The 19,321-nt window shown below is 43.5% G+C and overlaps 1 protein-coding gene across 2 annotated transcripts in view; it reads right to left on the bottom strand.

The window, feature by feature from the left end:
* DDX31 (DEAD-box helicase 31) overlaps positions 1–19,321 on the bottom strand; it is a 149,346-nt gene that overhangs the window by 58,498 nt on the left and 71,527 nt on the right. For both annotated transcript variants that reach the window (XM_073600533.1, XM_073600532.1), the window contains exon 16: positions 4,722–4,861. In XM_073600533.1, coding sequence (XP_073456634.1) covers positions 4,722–4,861 — 140 coding nt within the window. The remainder of the gene's footprint in view (positions 1–4,721; positions 4,862–19,321) is intronic.

Raw genomic sequence — 19,321 nt, forward strand, 5'->3', positions numbered from 1 at the left:
CCGATTCAGGCATCCCGGCCTTATCGAATGGGAAGCAGATCTGGGATGATCTTTCACGTCCGAGCAGGATAGCAAGCTTTAAACAAGCACTGATAGAAGTCAGACTGCTATATACTGCTGATGAGAAAAGACATTTAGCAGTTTATATTTACTAAAATAATTGCACTTCCATGTTCTGTGTACTGTGGGAGACCAGATATAGTGAGTCCTGGGTTTAGTAACACTTTAAAAAGTATCCTGTTCTCTTTGGATTTCTTCTTTTATGTGAAATACCTGGTGTTCCTGCCAGTCCCCCTACTTTCCTATTTAAAACTGGCCACGCTAGGCATGAGACCAGATCTAACCCAGTGTAGTCAGTTTTCTTGCTTTGCTGGCAGCACAGCCTGCCTGTTCTCCAATGGCCATAGACCTGTGCTGACACACACTTCTGCACAGCCATTCACGGGGAAGATCAGTGTCCTGTCCCTCCACCCCTAGCTCTCCAGCCAAGAACAGAGATTGTGTGATCACTTATAAAGGAAAAAAAAAAGTAAAAAAGTATTTATGTATATATATATATATATATATATATATATATATATATATTCAGGTCCATAAATATTGGGACATAGACACAATTCTAATCTTTTTGGCTCTATACACCACCACAATGGATTTGAAATGAAACAAACAAGATGTGCTTTAACTGCAGACTTTCAGCTTTAATTTGAGGGTATTTACATCCAAATCAGGTGAAAAGTGTAGGAATTACAACAGTTTGTATATATGCCTCCCACTTTTTAAGGGACCAAAAGTAATAGGACAGATTAACAATCATCCATCAAACTTTCACTTTTTAATTCTTGGTTGCAAATTATTTTGCAGTCAATTACAGCCTGAAGTCTGGAACGCATAGACATCACCAGACGCTGGGTTTCATCCCTGGTGATGCTCTGCCAGACCTCTACTGCAACTGTCTTCAGTTCCTGCTTGTTCTTGGGGCATTTTCCCTTCAGCAAGTGAAATACATGCTCAATCGGATTCAGGTCAGGTGATGGACTTGACCATTGCATAACATTCCACTTCTTTCCCTTAAAAAATATTTGGTTGCTTTCGTAGTATGCTTCGGGTCATTGTCCATCTGCACTGTGAAGCGCCGTCCAATGAGTTCTGAAGTATTTTGCTGAATATGAGCAGATAATATTGCCCGAAAGACTTCAGAATTTAACCTGCTGCTTTTGTCAGCAGTCACATCATCAATAAATACAAGACAACCAGTTCCATTGGCAGCCATACATGCCCACGCCATGACACTACCACCACCATGCTTCACTGATGAGGTGGTATGCTTTGGATCATGAGCAGTTCCTTTCCTTCTCCATACTCTTCTCTTCCCATCACTCTGGTACAAGTTGATCTTGGTCTCATCTGTCCAAAGGATGTTGTTCCAGAACTGTGAAGGCTTTTTTAGATGTTGTTTGGCAAACTCTAATCTGGCCTTCCTGTTTTTGAGGCTCACCAATGGTTTACATCTTATTTTATTTTATTTATTTCAGGTACTTGTATAGCGTCGTCAATTTACGCAGCGCTTTACATATACAGTGTACACTCACATCAGTCCCTACCCTCAAGGAGCTTACAATCTAAGGTCCCTAACACACATTCATACATACTAGGGACAATTTAGACAGGAGCCAATTAACCTACCAGCATGTCTTTGGAGTCTTGTGGTGAACCCTCTGTATTCACTCTGGTGAAGTCTTCTCTTGATTGTTGACTTTGACACACATACACCTACCTCCTGGAGAGTGTTCTTGATCTGGCCAACTGTTGTGAAGGGTGTTTTCTTCACCAGGGAAAGAATTCTTCGGTCATTCACCACAGTTGTTTTCTGTGGTCTTCCGGGTCTTTTGGTGTTGCTGAGCTCGCCGGTGCATTCTTTCTTTTTAAGGATGTTCCAAACAGTTGATTTGGCCACACCTAATGTTTTTGCTATCTCTCTGATGGGTTTGTTTTGTTTTTTTCAGCCTAATGATGGCTTGCTTCACTGATGGTGACAGCTCTTTGGATCTCATATTGAGAGTTGACAGCAACAGATTCCAAATGAAAATAGAACACTTGAAATTCACTCTGGACCTTTTATCTGCTCCTTGTAAATGGGATAATGAGGGAATAACACACGCCTGGCCATGGAACAGCTGAGCGGCCAATTGTCCCATTACTTTTGGTCCCTTAAAGTGGGAGGCACATATACAAACTGTTGTAATTCCTACACCGTTCACCTGATTTGGATGTACCGTATATACTCGAGTATAAGTCGAATTTTTCAGCACTTTATTTGTGCTGAAAGTGCCCCCCTCGACTTATACTCGAGTCAAGCACTTTTCTGCAGCAAAAAATTTCATTTTCCGAACTGATTTTGGGGCCCCGTATCTCAGGGCCACTTGGAGCTAGGAACCCCAAATTTGGTGTGCAAACCCAGTGGAACTGGTACCATAACACATAAAGCTTGAGTTCCTAGCACCAACTGGCCCTGAGATACGGGGCCCCAAAATCGGTTCGGAAAATGTCATTCTCTGCTGCAGAAAAGTGCTTGACATTTTCTGAACCGATTTTTGGGGCCCCGTATCTCGGGGTCACTAGAAACCCCAGCTTTAGATATGTTGTGATACCAGTTCCACTGGGTTTGTACACCAAATTTGGGGTTCCTAGCACCAAGTGGCCCTGAGATACGGGGCCCCAAAGTCAGTTCGGAAAATGAAATTTTTTGCTGCAGAAAAGCCACTTGGTGCTGGAAACCCCAGCTTTGAATATTTTATGGTGCTAGTTCCACTGGGTTTGCACACCAAATTTGGGGTTCCTAGCACCATCATTTCGGGACCCTTTGGGTTCAGAGACCCCAAATTTTGGCTGCAGCTAGGGGGCATCTAGAAACCCTTAACTACAGAGTTTGAAGTTCGGGGGACCTATGGCATGCAAATGGGCACAGTAAGGCATGCAAATGGGCACAGTGAGGCTGCAAATGGGCACAGTGAGGCTGCAAATGGGCATTGTTGACCCTCTTTTCCACTTACAGTAGCTGTGCATTTCTCACCCTCGTCTTATACTCGGGTCAATAAGTTTTTCCCATTTTTTTGTGGTAAATTAGGGCCTCGACTTATACTTATATGTATATACGGTAAATACCCTCAAATTAAAGCTGAAAATCTGCAGTTAAAGCAGAGCGCCGCCGAAAATTTTTTTTTTTAAAGTCAGCAGCTACAAATACTGCAGCTGCTGACTTTTAAAACATGGACACTTACCTGTCCAGAGCGCCCGCGACATCGGCACCCGAGGCCGAACCGTCTCTCCGTCCTCAGGTGCTGCCGCCTCCATCTTCGGTAAGGGAATCAGGAAGTGAAGCCGTGCGGCTTCACTTCCCGGTTCCCTACTGCGCAAGTGCGAGTCGCGCAGCGCAATACGGATGGTCCCTGCTGCCTCTGGGACCCGTGTGTTTCCCAGCAGGCAGCGGGGAGGGTGCAGGAAGTGGCGTAAATAACCGCAGATTCTGCGGCTATCTATGCCGGAAGTGGGTACAGATACCTGTAATATACAGGTATCTGTACCCCCCTCCCCCCTGAAAGGTGCCAACTGTGTCACCGGAGGGGGGAAGGAATCCGATGAGTGGAAGTTCCACTTTTGGGTGGAACTCCACTTTAAAGCACATCTTGATCTTTTTATTTCAAATCCATTGTGGTGGTGTATTAGAATTGTGTCGATGTCCCAATATTTATGGACCTGACTGTATATACAGTTATATATATATGGACACTTGTTTTGCCTTTCATTTCTATTTTAAATTGAATGAGCTTATTTACAAGGTGAAGGTTCACATATACAGTACCACACTTATCTTTAGCCAAAATGTTTTTTTTTTCCATTTTGAATAAAGTTTGGAGAGGTTTTTATTGCTCCATATGTTAGTTGTGTGGTATTTTATCCTATTAGTCCTGGTGACCATTGTAACTGAGAATGAAAGTGGAGAGATATTCTAAATTTTATAGCTATCACCAGAACAGGAGGTGAATGGGGACATCAGTATAGCATTTCTTTCTACTTTCCTAGTAGTTACTGTTGTCACCAAAACAGGAAGTGATGAAAATTTCCCCAACAGCACACAGCAATAACAAATAGCCTTGGCAGAGATTCTAACGATTCCCTACACTACCAAAAATAAATACAATTATGGAATTATGGGCTATAGATACATGGACAAAAAAAAAAAACATTTGATTCACTGTTTGCAGCGTATTTATGGTAACATTGGGGGTTATTTACGAGAGGCAAATCCACTTTGCACTACAAGTGCACTTGGAAGTGCAGTCGCTGTAAATCTGATGGGTAGATCTGAAATGAGGGGAAGCTCTGCTGATTTTATCATCCAATCATATGCAAGCTAAAATGCTTTTTTTTTATTTTCCTTGCATGTCCCCCTCGGATCTACAGCGACTGCACTTCCAAATGCACTTGTAGTGCAAAGTGGATTTGCCTTTCGTAAATAACCCCCAGTGTCCGTAAACAGCAGCATCTATTGTAGAATGATAAAAGTCAGGGAAAGCAGCACATTATATTCCAGGGGTAACAAAACCTCAACCACAAGACCCTTCTCAGCCATAAAAACACAAGGCACAAAATGACTACAACTCCTATGAGAGATGATGGACTTTCATCCCATGATGTCTCACTGTTTGTACTCCACTCACCTAATCTTGTGACCCACCAGGGTTTGCATATAATCGGCCTCGGAGGGTATAAGAATGAGCAGGCTGCTCCCCTGGGCTCCAATTCTCGCTGTGCGTCCGACGCGATGTATGTACTCGGCAGCAGTTGCTGGAGCGTTGTACTAGGAAGAGATTGAGAAAAGTGTAACAATATTAAAGAGGAACTCCGGAGTATCACAGCAGACAGTTTAACATCTATTTCTGGTAATGAGAGAAGAGCAATCATGCAGTTTATAATCTTGCACCCTACAAATATCTGTACTGTCCCCTGCTACCGCATCATCAGGACAGCGCCACTTGCACATATGGGAAGCCCCCATTGGACCAGGGGAAATGTGCTTTTTTTTCCCCCCTAGTTTTGACATTCTTAGCTCATGTTACCTTATGTGGCTTCAGCTCATGTACATTCTACACAAATTACATTTATATCATTTTTTCACACAAATATAGATTTCTTTTGGTGGTATTTAACCACTTCAATACCAGTCACTTAGACATCTTCCTGCCTAGACCAATTTTCAGCTTTCAGCGCTGTCACACTTTGAATGACAATTACGCGGTCATCCAACACTGTACCCAAACTAAATTTTTATCATTTTGTTCCCACAAATAGAGCTTTCTTTTGGTGGTATTTGATCACCTGTGGGATTTTTATTTTCTGCTAAACATATAAAAAAAAGACCAAACATTTTGAAAAAAAAAAGTTTTTTTTTTTTGCTTCTGTTACAAAACTTTGTAAATAAGTAATTTTTCCTCCTTCCCTGATGGGCACTGATGGGCACTGATGGGCACCGATGAAGCGGCACTGATGATGGGCACTAATATGCGGCACTGACAGATGGCACTGATATGCAGCACTGATGGGTACACATAGGTGGCACGGATGGGCTCTGATAGGTGGCACGGATGGGCTCTGATAGGTGGCACGGATGGGCATTGATAGGTGGCACGGATGTACACTAATGGATGGCAATCAGTGCCAAACAATAATGCCTGCCAATCAGTGATGCCCATTGTGGGCACTGATTGGCATCCATTGTGGGCACTGATTGGCATCCATTGTGGGCACTGATTGGCATCCCTGGTGGCCATGGGTGGCATACCTGGTGGTGACTAGTGGTGGGCATCCCTGGTGGTCCTGGTGGTCCAGTGTGGGCATCCTGGGGGGGGGCTGGGCTGATAATCAATCAGTACAGACCCCCCTGTCAGAAGAGCAGCCGATCGGCTCTCCTCTACTCGAGTCTGACAGACGCGAGTGAGGAAAAGCCGATCAACGGCTCTTCCTGTTTACATCGTGATCAGCTGTGATTGGACACGGCTGATCACGTGGTAGAGTCTCCGTCACACCGCAACAACGATCGCCGTAATGCGCTTCCCCAGGGGCAGGCAGCGGCTTGTTATCCTGAAAGATGTCATAGGACATCCGGTCAGGATAACACAACCACTTTGCCGAAGTCATTTTGCTATATGGCGGGCGGCAAGTGGTTAATCACAACTGAGTATTTTATTTTTTGCTACAGTGTATAAAACGAAAAAATACTGACAAATTAAAAAAAAATAAAATAAAATAAAACACCTTTTTTGTGTTTCTGTTACAAAATTTTGCAAATAATCTTTCATCATAAATTTAGGTCAAAATGTAGTCTGCTACATTCCTATGGTATAAATAAAACAAATCAGTGTATATTATTTAGTCTGAGTGAAAGTTAAAGCGGGGGTTCACCTATCTATCGTTTTTTTTTTTTTTTGAGTTCATTCACAAACTTTTCTTCTCAGCATTACATACTCACATATTGTGTGTAATATGTCCGCCTGTGTCAGATTTCGTCGGAAAGAATAACTTATATTATTCACTGCAGGCGGTTTCCATCTTCATTGTGGGCATTTGAAGCCCACAAGCATTTATTTCCTGGATGTGGTGAATGCTGTGCTCCCAGCATTCACTGCTCGTTCCCGCACATGCTCAGTGGCATCCTGGGAAGCCTGAGACTAGCTCCCAGGAGTCTGGGAGAGGCTAGAAACACGCCTACTCCCATGGGAGGAGAACCAGGAAGTGCAAAGAAGAATAGAAAAATAAAAGGTAATTACGGCAATTTAAATTTTTTTAAATGGCATGTCAGCATCTAGGCAAGGAAGAGAATGCATACCCCTTGAAATCATTTCCACATGTTACAACCAAAAACGTACATGTATTTTATTGGGATTTTAAGTGATAGACCAACACAAAGTGGGACATAATTGTGAAGTGAAAGGAAAATGATAAATGGTTCTTATTTTTTTTTTTTACAAACAAATATGTGAAAAGTGTGCCATGCATTTGTATTCAGCCCCCCTGAATCAATACTTTGTAGAACCACCTTTCACTGCAATTACAGCCGCAAGTCTTTTTGGGGATGTCTCTACCAGCTTTGCACATCTAGAGAGTGACATTTTTGCCCATTCTTCTTTGCAAAACAGCTCAAGCTCTGTCATATTGGATGACCAGCAATTTTCAAGTCTTGCCACAGATTCTCAATGTGATTTAAGTCTGGACCTTGACTGGGCCATTCTAACACATGAATATGCTTTGATCTAAACCATTCCATTGTAGCTCTGGCTGTATGTTTAGGGTCGTTGTCCTGCTGGAAGGTGAACCTCCACCCCAGTCTGAAGTCTTTTGCACACTCTAACGGGTTTTCTTCTAAGATTGCCCTGTATTTGGCTCCATCCATCTTCCCATCAACTCTGACCAGCTTCCCTGTCCCTGCTGAAGAAAAGCATCCCTATTGCATGATGCTTCCACCAACATGTTTCACAGTGGGGATGGTGTGTTCAGAGTGATGTGCAGTGTTAGTTTTCTGCCACACAAAGCATTTTGCTTTTAGGCCAAAAAGTAAAATTTTGGTCTCATCTGACCAGAGCAACTTCTTCCACATGTTTGCTGTGTCCCCCACATGGCTTCTCACAAACTGCAAACGGGACTTCTTATGGCTTTCTTCTTGCCACTCTTCCATAAAGGTCAGATTTGTGGAGTGCTTTGGATCTCTGCAGCTCCTCCAGAGTTACAACATCATGGCTGCTTCTCTGATTAATGATCTCCTTGCCCGCCTGTCAGTTTAGGTGGACGGCCATGTCTTGGTAGGTTTGCAGTTGTGCCATACTCTTTCCATTCTCATGTGATGGTGGAACGAACAGTGCTCTGTGAGATGTTTAAAGCTTGGGATCATTTTTTTTTATAACCTAACCCTGCTTTAAACTTCTCCGCGACTTTATCCCTGACCTGTCTGGTGTGTTCCTTGGCCTTCATGATGCTGTTTGTTCACTAAGGTTCTCTAACAAACCCCAGAGGGCTTCACATAACAGCTGTATTTATACTGAGATTAAATTACATACAGGTGGACTCTATTTACTAATTAGGTGACTTCTAAAGGCAATTGGTTCCACTAGATTTTAGTAAAGGGGGGCTGAATACAAATGCACGCCACACTTTTCACATATTTATTTATAAATAATTTTGAAAACCATTTATCATTTTCCTTCAACGTCACAATTATGTGCCACTTTGTGTTGGTTTATCACATAAAATCCCAATAAAATACGTTTTTTTTTTTGTAAAATGACAAAATGTGGAAAATTTCAAGGGGTATGAATATTTTTTCAAGGCACTGTATACTTGAAAATTGATTAGTTCTTATGTACTGACGGACTATCTCATTTCTGAGGCCCTAAAATGCCAGAACAGTACAGATATCCCCTAAATGACCCCTTTTTGGAAAGCAGATAGTCCAAGGTAAGTAAGAGGTATGGTGAGTTGTAATTTTTTTGTCACCATTTTTGGCAAAATGAATACTTGAGGAAAGGGCTGAGAACCACTGATCTAGAGCACAGGGCGAACATGCCAAACTGCGCCCCCGTCCCCAGATGTATGAGCATTACTTGTCAACAAAATTCCCCCCCACAAAAACACTGAACCCTAATCTGCATGCTTACCCCCTAAGCATAAATTCCCCCTCCTCCCAGTACTAATCCGCCCCCTGCGGAAATCCCCCCTCTTAGCACAAATCTTTGCACCCCAACCCCCCAACTCAAATACCCCCTGCCCCAAAACAAAAATTCACCCCTCCTAGCACAAAGCCTCTACCCCTAAAATTTTCCCTTCTAGTACACATCCCCCCCCACTTTAAATCCCTCCCTCCCAGCATGAATTCCCCCTTCTAGCACAAATCTTCTTCCCCCATCCCCCCTCCCAACACTAATCCCCCTAGATCACCAGTTTTAGCACCCCCCCCCCCCAACTTCCCCTCCTAGAACAATACTTCCCCTCTTAGAACAATACTTACCCTCTGTCGCCCCCAAATTCCCCCTTCCAACACCCAATCTGCTTGCAGTGCCCCCCTTCTTCACATAATACCACAGTGCCCAGGGCAGCCGCCCCTCCTGCCCCCCCCCCCCCCCCCTTGTCCCGCCCGTTTACCATCATCATTGAAAGTGAAAGTAAAAGAAAATCCCAAATTTTGGGTTGTCCCCAGAAAAGTCATGGAGAGGAAATCTTCTATGGGCATGGCAAGTTTTTTATAGTTGTAATTTTTTGCCACAATTTTTGCGAAAATTAAGAAATTAAATTAAAAAAATGTTCACAATTTAACCACTTCCGGACCGCCGCACACTGATATACATCCTCACTTTTTGAGGAGGAATATCGTTGTTATGGCAGCAGCTAGCTGCCATAACCCCAGTATCCTCTTGGTCCGCTACAAGATAAAAGTGGTCTCTGCGGCGGATTCGCCACAAGATCAATTTTATTGGCGGCGGGAGAGGGCCCCCACCGCTTACCAGTGCCCTCCGCTGCTTACCGGAGCCGTCGGTAGGGGCGGAGGCGATCAGGTCCTCTCTCTGGCTGGGCATGGAGATGAGTGAGGGGAAGATGGCCCCCCACCCGTCTCTATGACAATGCAGGGCGGAAGCAATGTCAAAACGTCACTTCCACGCATAGCTCTCTTAAAGGGCCATTTTTTTTTTAAATCCTTTTTTTAAATGATAATTTTTTTTTTTTTTTTTTATTGCATTTTAGTGTAAATATGAGATCTGAGGTCTTTTTGACCCCACATCTCATATTTAAGAGGACCTGTCATGCTTTTTTTCTATTACAAGGGATGTTTACATTCCTTGTAATAGGAATAAAAGTGACACAATTTTTTTTTGTTTTTAAACAGTGTAAAAATAAAAAATAAAAGGTAAAATAAGAAAAAAAATGTTTAAACGTGCCCCATCTCGCCGTGCGCGTGCAAAAGCGAACGGAAACATGAGTAGCGCCCACATATTAAAACGGTGTTCGAACCACACACTTGAGGTATCGCCCCGATCGGTAGAGTGAGAGCAATAATTCTAGCCCTAGACCTCCTCTGTAACTCAAAACATGCAACCTGTAGAATTTGTTAAACGTCGTCTATGGATATTTTTAAGGGTAAAAGTTTGTCGCCATTCCACGAGCGGGCGCAATTTTGAAGCATGACATGTTGGGTATCAATTTACTCGGCGTAACATTATCAACATAACAAAAAAGTGCATTTTTACCAAAAAAAGTGCACTTGTAAGACCTCTGCGCAAATACGGTGTAACAGAAAGTATTGCAACGACCGTCATTTTATTCTCAAGGGTGTTAGAAAAAAAAATGTATAATGTTTGGGGGTTCTAAGTAATTTTCTAGCAAAAAAAAAAAAAATGTTTTTAACCTGTAAACAACACATCTAAAATAGAGGCTCGGTCCTTAAAGTGGAGTTCCACACAAAAATGGAACTTCCGCTTTTCGGAACCCCCCCCCCCCCCCCTCTGGTGTCACATTTGGCACCTTTCAGGGGGGGGGGGCGGTGCAGATACCTGTCTAAGACAGGTATTTGCACCCACTTCCGGCATAGACTCCCATGGGAGTCTATGCTTCTTCCTTTCCCGACCGCGCTGTCTGCTGGGAACACACAGCTCCCAGGAGAGAGCGGGGACCACTTGGGACGCGCAGCGCGACTCGCGCATGGGCAGTAGGGAACCAGGAAGTGAAGCCGCAACGCTTCACTTCCTGATTCCCTCACCTAGGATGGCGGCGGCAGCTGCCGAGAACCGAGCGGGTTCTCGGCCTCCCCTGCCGACATCGCTGGACCCTGGGACAGGTAAGTGGCCATGTATTAAAAGTCAGCAGCTGCAGTATTTGTAGCTGCTGGCTTTTAATATTTTTTTTTTTTTTTTTGGCGGTGTGGGTGAACCCCCGCTTTAAGAGGTTAAAAAACATTTTTTTTTTTTGCATACTGTCACCAACGGGGGGGCAAATAATAAAAGTTTGTTAGATGAAGTCTCCAGCATCTAACAAACACAATCGAAAGGACCGACCATTAAAAACTTCTTGCAGGAAGGGATCTATAAAACCCTAGATCATCGCTGGATATTAGGGACAGCCAGCAACTACAGAAAAACATGCGGCATATTATTTCTGGGCAGCTTAATACTGCAAACATGTGCAAAAAAAAAAAAAAAAACACAGCTGGCTTGTCAGGTAATGATGTACACCCGGAGAATGACGTATGGCCGGGTGGAATTCTTGGCACCCTAATTACCCCACATATAACATAGACTGTGGCCTTTCCCCGGCAGCCCATAAGGAATATATCAGCCGATGCAGCTCCTTAACACTAAAAAGCAGCCGAAGTGGCTCAGATGTGGCTGTCAAGGGAACGCTGCAGTGTGACATGTGAAGACAAAATGCATGCCAGATTTGGAGCTAATGGGACCTCTCTCCTGAGAAGCTGTCCTTTGCCGATCTCTCGCTTTCACCTCGCTCCCCGTCTCATCGTTAGCCTGCTTGCATCTATTCTCAGAGACGTCGCTGACGTGAGGAATGGGTAGGTGACATCGGGCAGGCTCTGTATCTTGATTAGGGCGAGACTGGGTTCATACACCGCGCAAATGCTCCCGTATATGGAAAAAGGAACAAACTCGCCTGCCATCTTCAATATATCCACAGATAATCTCGCTTGTTGCTGCCATAAGTCCGACCCATGTCTCTACAAATGAACAATACACAATCCCCATCTTCAAATACAGCTTATGGGGAATAGAACTTCTGAGTTATAGAGGTGCCCAGGGAAAGGATTAGGTTCTTTCGATAAAATTAAGAAGTTGGCTGGTATTTACAGCTCTCAGCTCATTAAAGTGATTGTAAAGGCTCCTTTTTTATTTTTAGTAAAATAACAAATATATGTCATACTTACCTCCACTGTGCAGCTCGTTTTGCACAGCGTGGCCCCGAACATCCTCTTCTGGGGTCCTCTCGGCTCCTCCCCGCATTAGATAACCCCCTAGAAGCGCTCTCCCGGAGGTAGGGGGGGGGGTTTACATTGCGGGCATTTGCGTCCACAGACATGAATGCCGGACTCGACCTCGCGCCCCCCCCCCCCCGCGTCATTGGATTTGATTGACAGCAGTGGGAGCCAATGGCTGCACTGCTATCAATCTATCCAATCAAGAGCCGAGAACCCCGGGCAGAGGAAGAGCGCGTCTCCGGCATGTGACATTCCAGGGCTCAGGTAAGTAAAACGGGGGGCTGGTCGCTGCCAGGTGTTTTTTCACCTTAATGCATAAGATGCGTTAAGGTGAAAAAACACGAGGGTTCACGACCCCTTTAACCTCCACAAAAAGTGAGGGTTGCATGCAGATTGCATACTTATCCAAACATGGCCATGCTGAGACAGGCCGCTTACCGTACTAAAGTTGGGACTGCTGTAGATACTCAAAAGACTGAGGATGAAATTCATGGCAGCAACTTAACCACTTAAGGGGGTTGTAAAGGTAATTTTTTTTTTTTTTTTTTTAAATAACAAACATGTTATACTTACCTTCACTGTGCACCTCGTTCTGCACAGAGTGGCCCCGAACCTGCTCTTCTGGGGTTCCTAGGCGGCTGTCTCAGCTCCTCCCCGCAAGAACTAACCACCTTAATGCGAGCTCCCTCGCATGGTGGTTAGTTATTGCGGGCGCGCTCCCGTGATACAGCTGGTGGCTATAGTCGCTCGCTGTATCATTCAGCCCCGCCCCCCGGCGCGCCGCGTCATTGGATGTGATTGACAGCAGCGCGAGCCAATGGCTGCGCTGCTTTCAATCCATCCACTATAGCCAATCAGCGACCAGGCTGAGCGGCGAACTGGAGGTCGGGAGCGAGCGGCTGAGTTTCGAGGTGTCAGGTAAGTAAAACGGGGAGGGGGGGGGGGGGGGGGGGGCGGCGGTATTCTCAAAAGTTTTTTCACCTTAATGCATAGAATTCATTAAGGTGAAAAAATGTATACCTTTGCAACCCCTTTAAGGACTAGCCTCGTTTTGGATTTTAGGTGTTTACATGTTTAAAACAGGCTTTTTTGCTAGAAAATTACTTAGAACCCCCAAACATTATATATGGTTTTTCTTCTAACACCCTAGAGAATAAAATGGCGGTCGTTGCAATACTTTTTTTTGCACCGTATTTGTGCAGCGGTCTTAAAAGCGCACTTTTTTTGGAAAAAAAAATCACTTTTTTGAATAAAAAAATAAGACAACAGTAAAGTTATCCCAATTTTTTTTAGATTGTGAAATATAATGTTACGCCAAGTAAATTGATACCCAACATGTCACGCTTGAAAATTGCGCCCGCTCGTGGAATGGCGTCAAACTTTTACCCTCAAAAATCTCCACAGGCGACGTTTAAAAAATTCTACAGGTTGCATATTTTGCGGTACAGAGGAGGTCTAGGGCTAGAATTATTGCTCTTGCTCTACCGGTCGCGGCGATACCTCACATGTGTGGTTTGACCACCGTTTTCATATTCGGGCGCTACTCGTGTATGCATTCGCTTCTGCGCGCGAGCTCGTCGGGACAGGGGGGTTTTTAAAAAATTTATTTTTTATTTTTATTATTTATTTTACAATATTTTATTTATTTTTACACTGTTTTAAAAAAAAATGGTACTTTTATTCCTATTACAAGGAATGTAAACATCCCTTGTAATAGAAAAAAAGCATGACAGGTCCTCTTAAATATGAGATCTGGGGTCAAAAAGACCTCAGATCTCATATTTACACTAAAATGCAATTAAAAAAAAAAAAAAAAGTCGTTTAAAAAAATGACATTTGAAAAAATGTGCCTTTAAGAGGCGTAGATGGAAGTGTCGTTTTGACGTCGCTTCCACCCAGCAGTGTCATGGAGACGAGTGGGCGCCATCTTAGCCTCACTCGTCTCCAGGCACAGGATGTAGACAGATGCGATCGCCTCCGCCGCTACCGATGGCTCCAGTAAGCGGCGGAGGGCACCGGATCGTGGTGGGGGCCCCTCTCCCGCCAACGATAAAAGTGATCTTGCAGCGAATCCACCGCAGGGACCACTTTTATCTGAAAGCGGGGGTACTGGGGTTATGGCAGCTAGCTGCTGCCATAACAACGATATCCCCGTTCAAAGTTTGGACGTACATAGTCGTTCGGCGGCCGGTAAGTGGTTAAATGTCAGTATGCTGCAGCATGGTTAGATTTCAGGTAAAGCACCTACATAGCCCTCACCTCTTGTGTTAAAGTGTAAGTTCACCTTTGTACACTTTTTTTTTTTTTAAATTTCAGCTCCCCCATGCACCAATATAGCATTTGTGTACTTTTATTGCAATAATATCAAAGCTTTCCATTAAATCTACAGTCACTTACTTTTCTTGTCCTAATCCATGTTTCCAGATGTTTCCATTAGTAATGTCTTCTTCCTTACAGACTTTAGGTCATGACACAGGAAGGAGTTGACCAGCTGACCTCATTAGCACACACCCTGCATCATCCACCCTCCCATTCCCAGCTGCACGTTTTTTTTAAATGAAATGCAATCAATCAGTGATCACCCTTCTCACTAAATACACAATCAGATTTCATAGTGTATGGCCCTCTTTATACACCTAAAATTACTAGTTGCGCTTTTAGTGTCATTCATTTTTAACGGCACACCAAACACAGAAGCAAACACACATTTTGCCATGTGAAAAAAACGAGAGGCAAATGCTGCAAAATGCACAGTAAAAAACACACAAAACGCGAAAAATGTCCCATTAACCACATGTAGTGCAGCCGAATGAAATCAACGGGCTGCCCTATGCCAATGTCACAGGAAAAACGAGACACAAAATGTGCATTTCCACTATGCTAGATGTGAATGGGGCCTGAAAGTGAAATTGGTGCGATAACACAAGAACAACAAGGCTCCGTTCACATCTGTGCGTTTCCTTGCATTTCAGAATAACGCTGCACCAAAAAAAAAAAAAAATTGCAGTAAAAAACACACCAAGCTCTACTCTAAAGAAAAGTTCTGAAGCTTCTTTGGGGCAATTGCTCTGTGTAGGGCGGCCAATCCAGGTGAATGGGCTGCCCTATGTATGATGAGTGAAAATGCTCCAAAACGCCTCCCCCTCGCAAAAAAAACCCCAAAAACACATGAGGGAATGCGAGTTCCCGCTACGCAGAGTTGTGAACAGGGCTTGACAGCTGAGTGTTTCTGTCCACTCCCTTCTATGTACTTTTATAGAGATGGCCATACACTATGCAATCTGATTGTGTATTTAGTGAGAAGGGTGATCACTGATTGATTGCATTTCATTTAAAAAAACGTGCAGCTGGGAATGGGAGGGTGGATGATGCAGGGTGTGTGCTAATGAGGGTCAGCTGGTCAACTCCTTCCTGTGTCATGACCTACAGTCTGTAAGGAAGAAGACATTACTGATGGAAACATCTGGAAACGTGGATTAGGACAAGAAAAGTAAGTGACTGTAGATTTAATGGAAAGCTATTTCTGCAAAAAAAGTACATGAATGCTATATTGGCGCATAGGGGAGCTGGAATTTAAGAAATAAAAAAAAAAGTGTACAAAAGGTGAACTTACCCTTTGAAATGTTACTAAACCCAGGACCCTGCAGTCACTATATCTGGTCTCCCACAGTACACAGAACATGGAAATGCAATAATTTTAGTAAATATAACCTGCTAAATACCTTTTCTCATCAGCAGTATATTTCAGTCTTGTCACTTCTATCAGTGTTTGGTTAAAGCTTGTATGAGGAGTTTTCATTCTACCCTGATTGTCCTATGAGGCTACATGACCACTGACCCTCTGTCTGGACAGCACTGATTGGCCCTGGGCTGATCACATGCAGCCTCCCAAGAAAAAAAAAAAAAACCCTCTAGCAATACACACCAAACTGAGCATGTGCAGAGTGTCCCCAAGGCTCTGTTCTCTCGGGAGATGGATTCGGGACAATAAAAGAAGGGGAGGATTAGATAAGACAGGATAAAACAACCTTGTTACACAATGCAGAGGATCAACCCCTTAGGTTCCACAGTGAGTATAAGAAAGCATGCTTTACTGCATATACAAATTTTACTGTTGTGGGTTTAGTAACACTGAGGGCTGTGAATCACTAAATACCGTATCCTCTCCCATGTGAAATGAGATCGATTTTTCTTTTAAACAGGCAAAGATGTCTGATAAAGTGATCTTAGTATAAAAGGCGACATTCACATCTCTGATTTTATTTTCATTGTGGTGTAGTTTCAGTGGGGTGTATGTTATGTGAGAAGGTGCATTTTGCTATTTTCTGCACCCTTATGTAAATACTACTGCTTATAATATATATATACATACACACAGTACTGTGCAAAAGTTTTGGGCAGGTGTGAAGAAATGCTGTAAAGTAAGAAGGCATTCAAACATATAAAATATATATTTTAACTGTTTTATTTGTATGCATTTTTACCCAATACAAAGTGAGTAAACAGAAACTCTAAATCAAATCAGTATTTGGTGTGAGTACCCATTGGTTTCAAACAAGCACTACGTCTTATACTTGCACAAAGTTAGGCATTTTGTAGGATTAGAGTCCGGTGCGTGATTAATCAATTATACCAAGCAGGTGCTAATGTTTATACATTTCATATGCAGATGGAAGCACGGTCTTTAACCACTTGAGAACCGATCCTCTTTTTGACACTTGTTGTTTACAAGTTAAAATCATTTTTTTTTTTTTGCTAGAAAATTACCGTATTTATCTGCGTATAACACGCACTTTTTCCCCTTTAAAATCAGGGAAAAAACGCGGGTGCGTGTTATACGCCGATCCCCTGCGATCCCCCGCTGACTGATCTTCAAAATCGCCGACCGCGATTTGAAAATGGCGCCGCCGGTGCGGAAATACACAGAGCCGGTCCTCGGCTCTTCTCGGCCACTTTCGACTTCACTCGAGCGCCGCCCGAACCTAGCCGAGTGTACTCGGCTAGGTTCGGATAGCTCCGCTCACAGTCACGCCCATCCCGGGCGGGACTACGAGTGGAGCCGAAAGTGAACGAGAGCCGCCGAGAAGAGCCGAGGACTGGCTCTGTGTATTTCGGCGCCGGCGGCGCCATTTTAAAAACTACAGTGACAATGAAAAGTCACTGCAGTTTAACTGCAGCCTGAGCAAGGCTGCAAATGGACACGGAAAGCTGCAGATCATCACTGTAAAAGCTGCAAGGCATCACATGGACACTGATAAGGCTGCAAATGACACCAAGGCTGCTGACTGCAAGGCTGCAAATGACACCAAGGCTGCTGACTGCAAGGCTGCAAATGACTGCAAGGCTGCAAATGACTGCAAGGCTGCAAATGACACCAAGGCTGCAAATGACACCAAGGCTGCAAATGACTGCAAGGCTGCAAATGACACCAAGGCTGCTGACTGCAAGGCTGCAAATGACTGCAAGGCTGCAAATGACACTGGACAAGCATGCAGATGGACGCTGTGCAAGGCTGCATTGATGGGCATTTAAATGTAAGTTTTTTTTCCTTAAAACATTTTTTTCCTTATAATTCCCTCCTAAACTTGGCGTGCGTGTTATACGCCGATAAATACGGTACTTAGAACCCCCAAACATTATATATTTTTTTCCAACACCCTAGTGAATAAAATGGCGATCGTTGCAATACTTTCTATCACACCGTATTTGCGCAGCGGTCTTACAAGCACACTTTTTTGTAAAAAAAAAAAAAATTAAAAAAATGTAATTAAAAAATAAGACAACAGTAAAGCTAGCCCATTTTTTTTTATATTGTGACAGAAAATGTTACGCCGAGTAAATTGATACCCAACATGTCTCCCTTCAAAATTGCACCTGCTCGTGGTATGGCGACAAACTTTTACCCTTAAAAATCTCCAGGCAATGTTTAAAAATGTCTACAGGTTACCAGTTTTGAGTTACAGAGGAGGTCTAGGGCTAAAATGATTGCTGTCGCTCTAACGATCGTGGCGATACCTCACATGTGTGGTTTGAAGAACCTTTTCATATGTGGGTGCTACTCACACATGCGTTCACTTCTGCATGTGAGCTCGTCGGGACAGGCTGCTTTAAAAAAAAAGATTTGTTTTTTTTTTCTTATTTATTTTACTTTTTATTTTGACATTGTCTTTTAAAAAAAAAAATGTGGGTCACTTTTATTCCTATTACAAGGAATGTAAACATCCCTTGTAATAGAAAAAAGCATGACAGGACCTCTTAAATATGAGATCTGAGGTCAAAAAGACCTTCCAGGTCCCCCAGGGGGCGCGCGCGCCCACCGCGTCACTCGGGTCCCGGGTGCGCGTGCCCGGCGGCCGCGATGTCCGCCGGGCACCCGCGATTGCCCGGTAACCGAGCAGGACTGTGGATCTATGTGTGTAAACACACAGATCCACGTCCTGTCAGATGGGAGGAGACCGATGGTGTGTTCCTTGTACAGACGAATACCGATCGGTTTCCTCCCCTTGTGAGTCTCCTCCCCCCACAGTTAGAATCACTCCCTAGCAACATGATTAACCCTACAGCGCCCCCTCCTGGTTAACCCCTTCATTGCCAGTCACATTTATACAGTAATCAATGCATTTTTATAGCACGGATCGCTGTATAAATGTGAATGGTCCCAAAAATGTGTCAAAAGTGTCCGATATGTCCGCCGCAATATCGCAGTCACGATAAAAATCGCAGATCGCCGCCATTACTAGTAAAAAAAAAAAAAATAATAAAAATGCTATAAATCTATCCCCTTATTTTGTAGACGCTATAACTTTTGCGCAAACCAATAAATATACGCTTATTGCGATATTTTATCAAAAATATGTAGAAGAATACGTATCGGCCTAAACTGAGGAAAAAATTTGTTTAAAAAAAAATAAATAAATATTTGGATATTTATTATAGCAAAAAGTAAAAAATATTGTGTTCTTTTTCAAACTTGTCACTCTTGTTTTGTTTATAGCGCAAGAAATAAAAAACACAGAGGTGATCAAATACCACCAAAAGAAAGCTCTATTAGTGGGGAAAAAATTCTAAAAATTTCATATGTGTACAGTGTTGCATGACCGTGCAATTGTTATTCAAAGTGCGACAGCGCTGAAAGCTGAAAATTGGCTTGGGCAGGAAGGGGGGTGAAAATGCCCTGTAGGCAAGCGGTTAAGAGCTATGGGCGGAAGTGCCGTTTGACGTCGCTTCCGCCCTCCCATGCTATGGAGCCGAGTGGGGGCCATCTTCCTCCACTCGGCAGCCAGGCATCCACGGGAA

The sequence above is a fragment of the Aquarana catesbeiana genome, linkage group LG09 (assembly GCF_042186555.1).
Source record: "Aquarana catesbeiana isolate 2022-GZ linkage group LG09, ASM4218655v1, whole genome shotgun sequence".
NCBI lineage: Eukaryota > Metazoa > Chordata > Amphibia > Anura > Ranidae > Aquarana > Aquarana catesbeiana.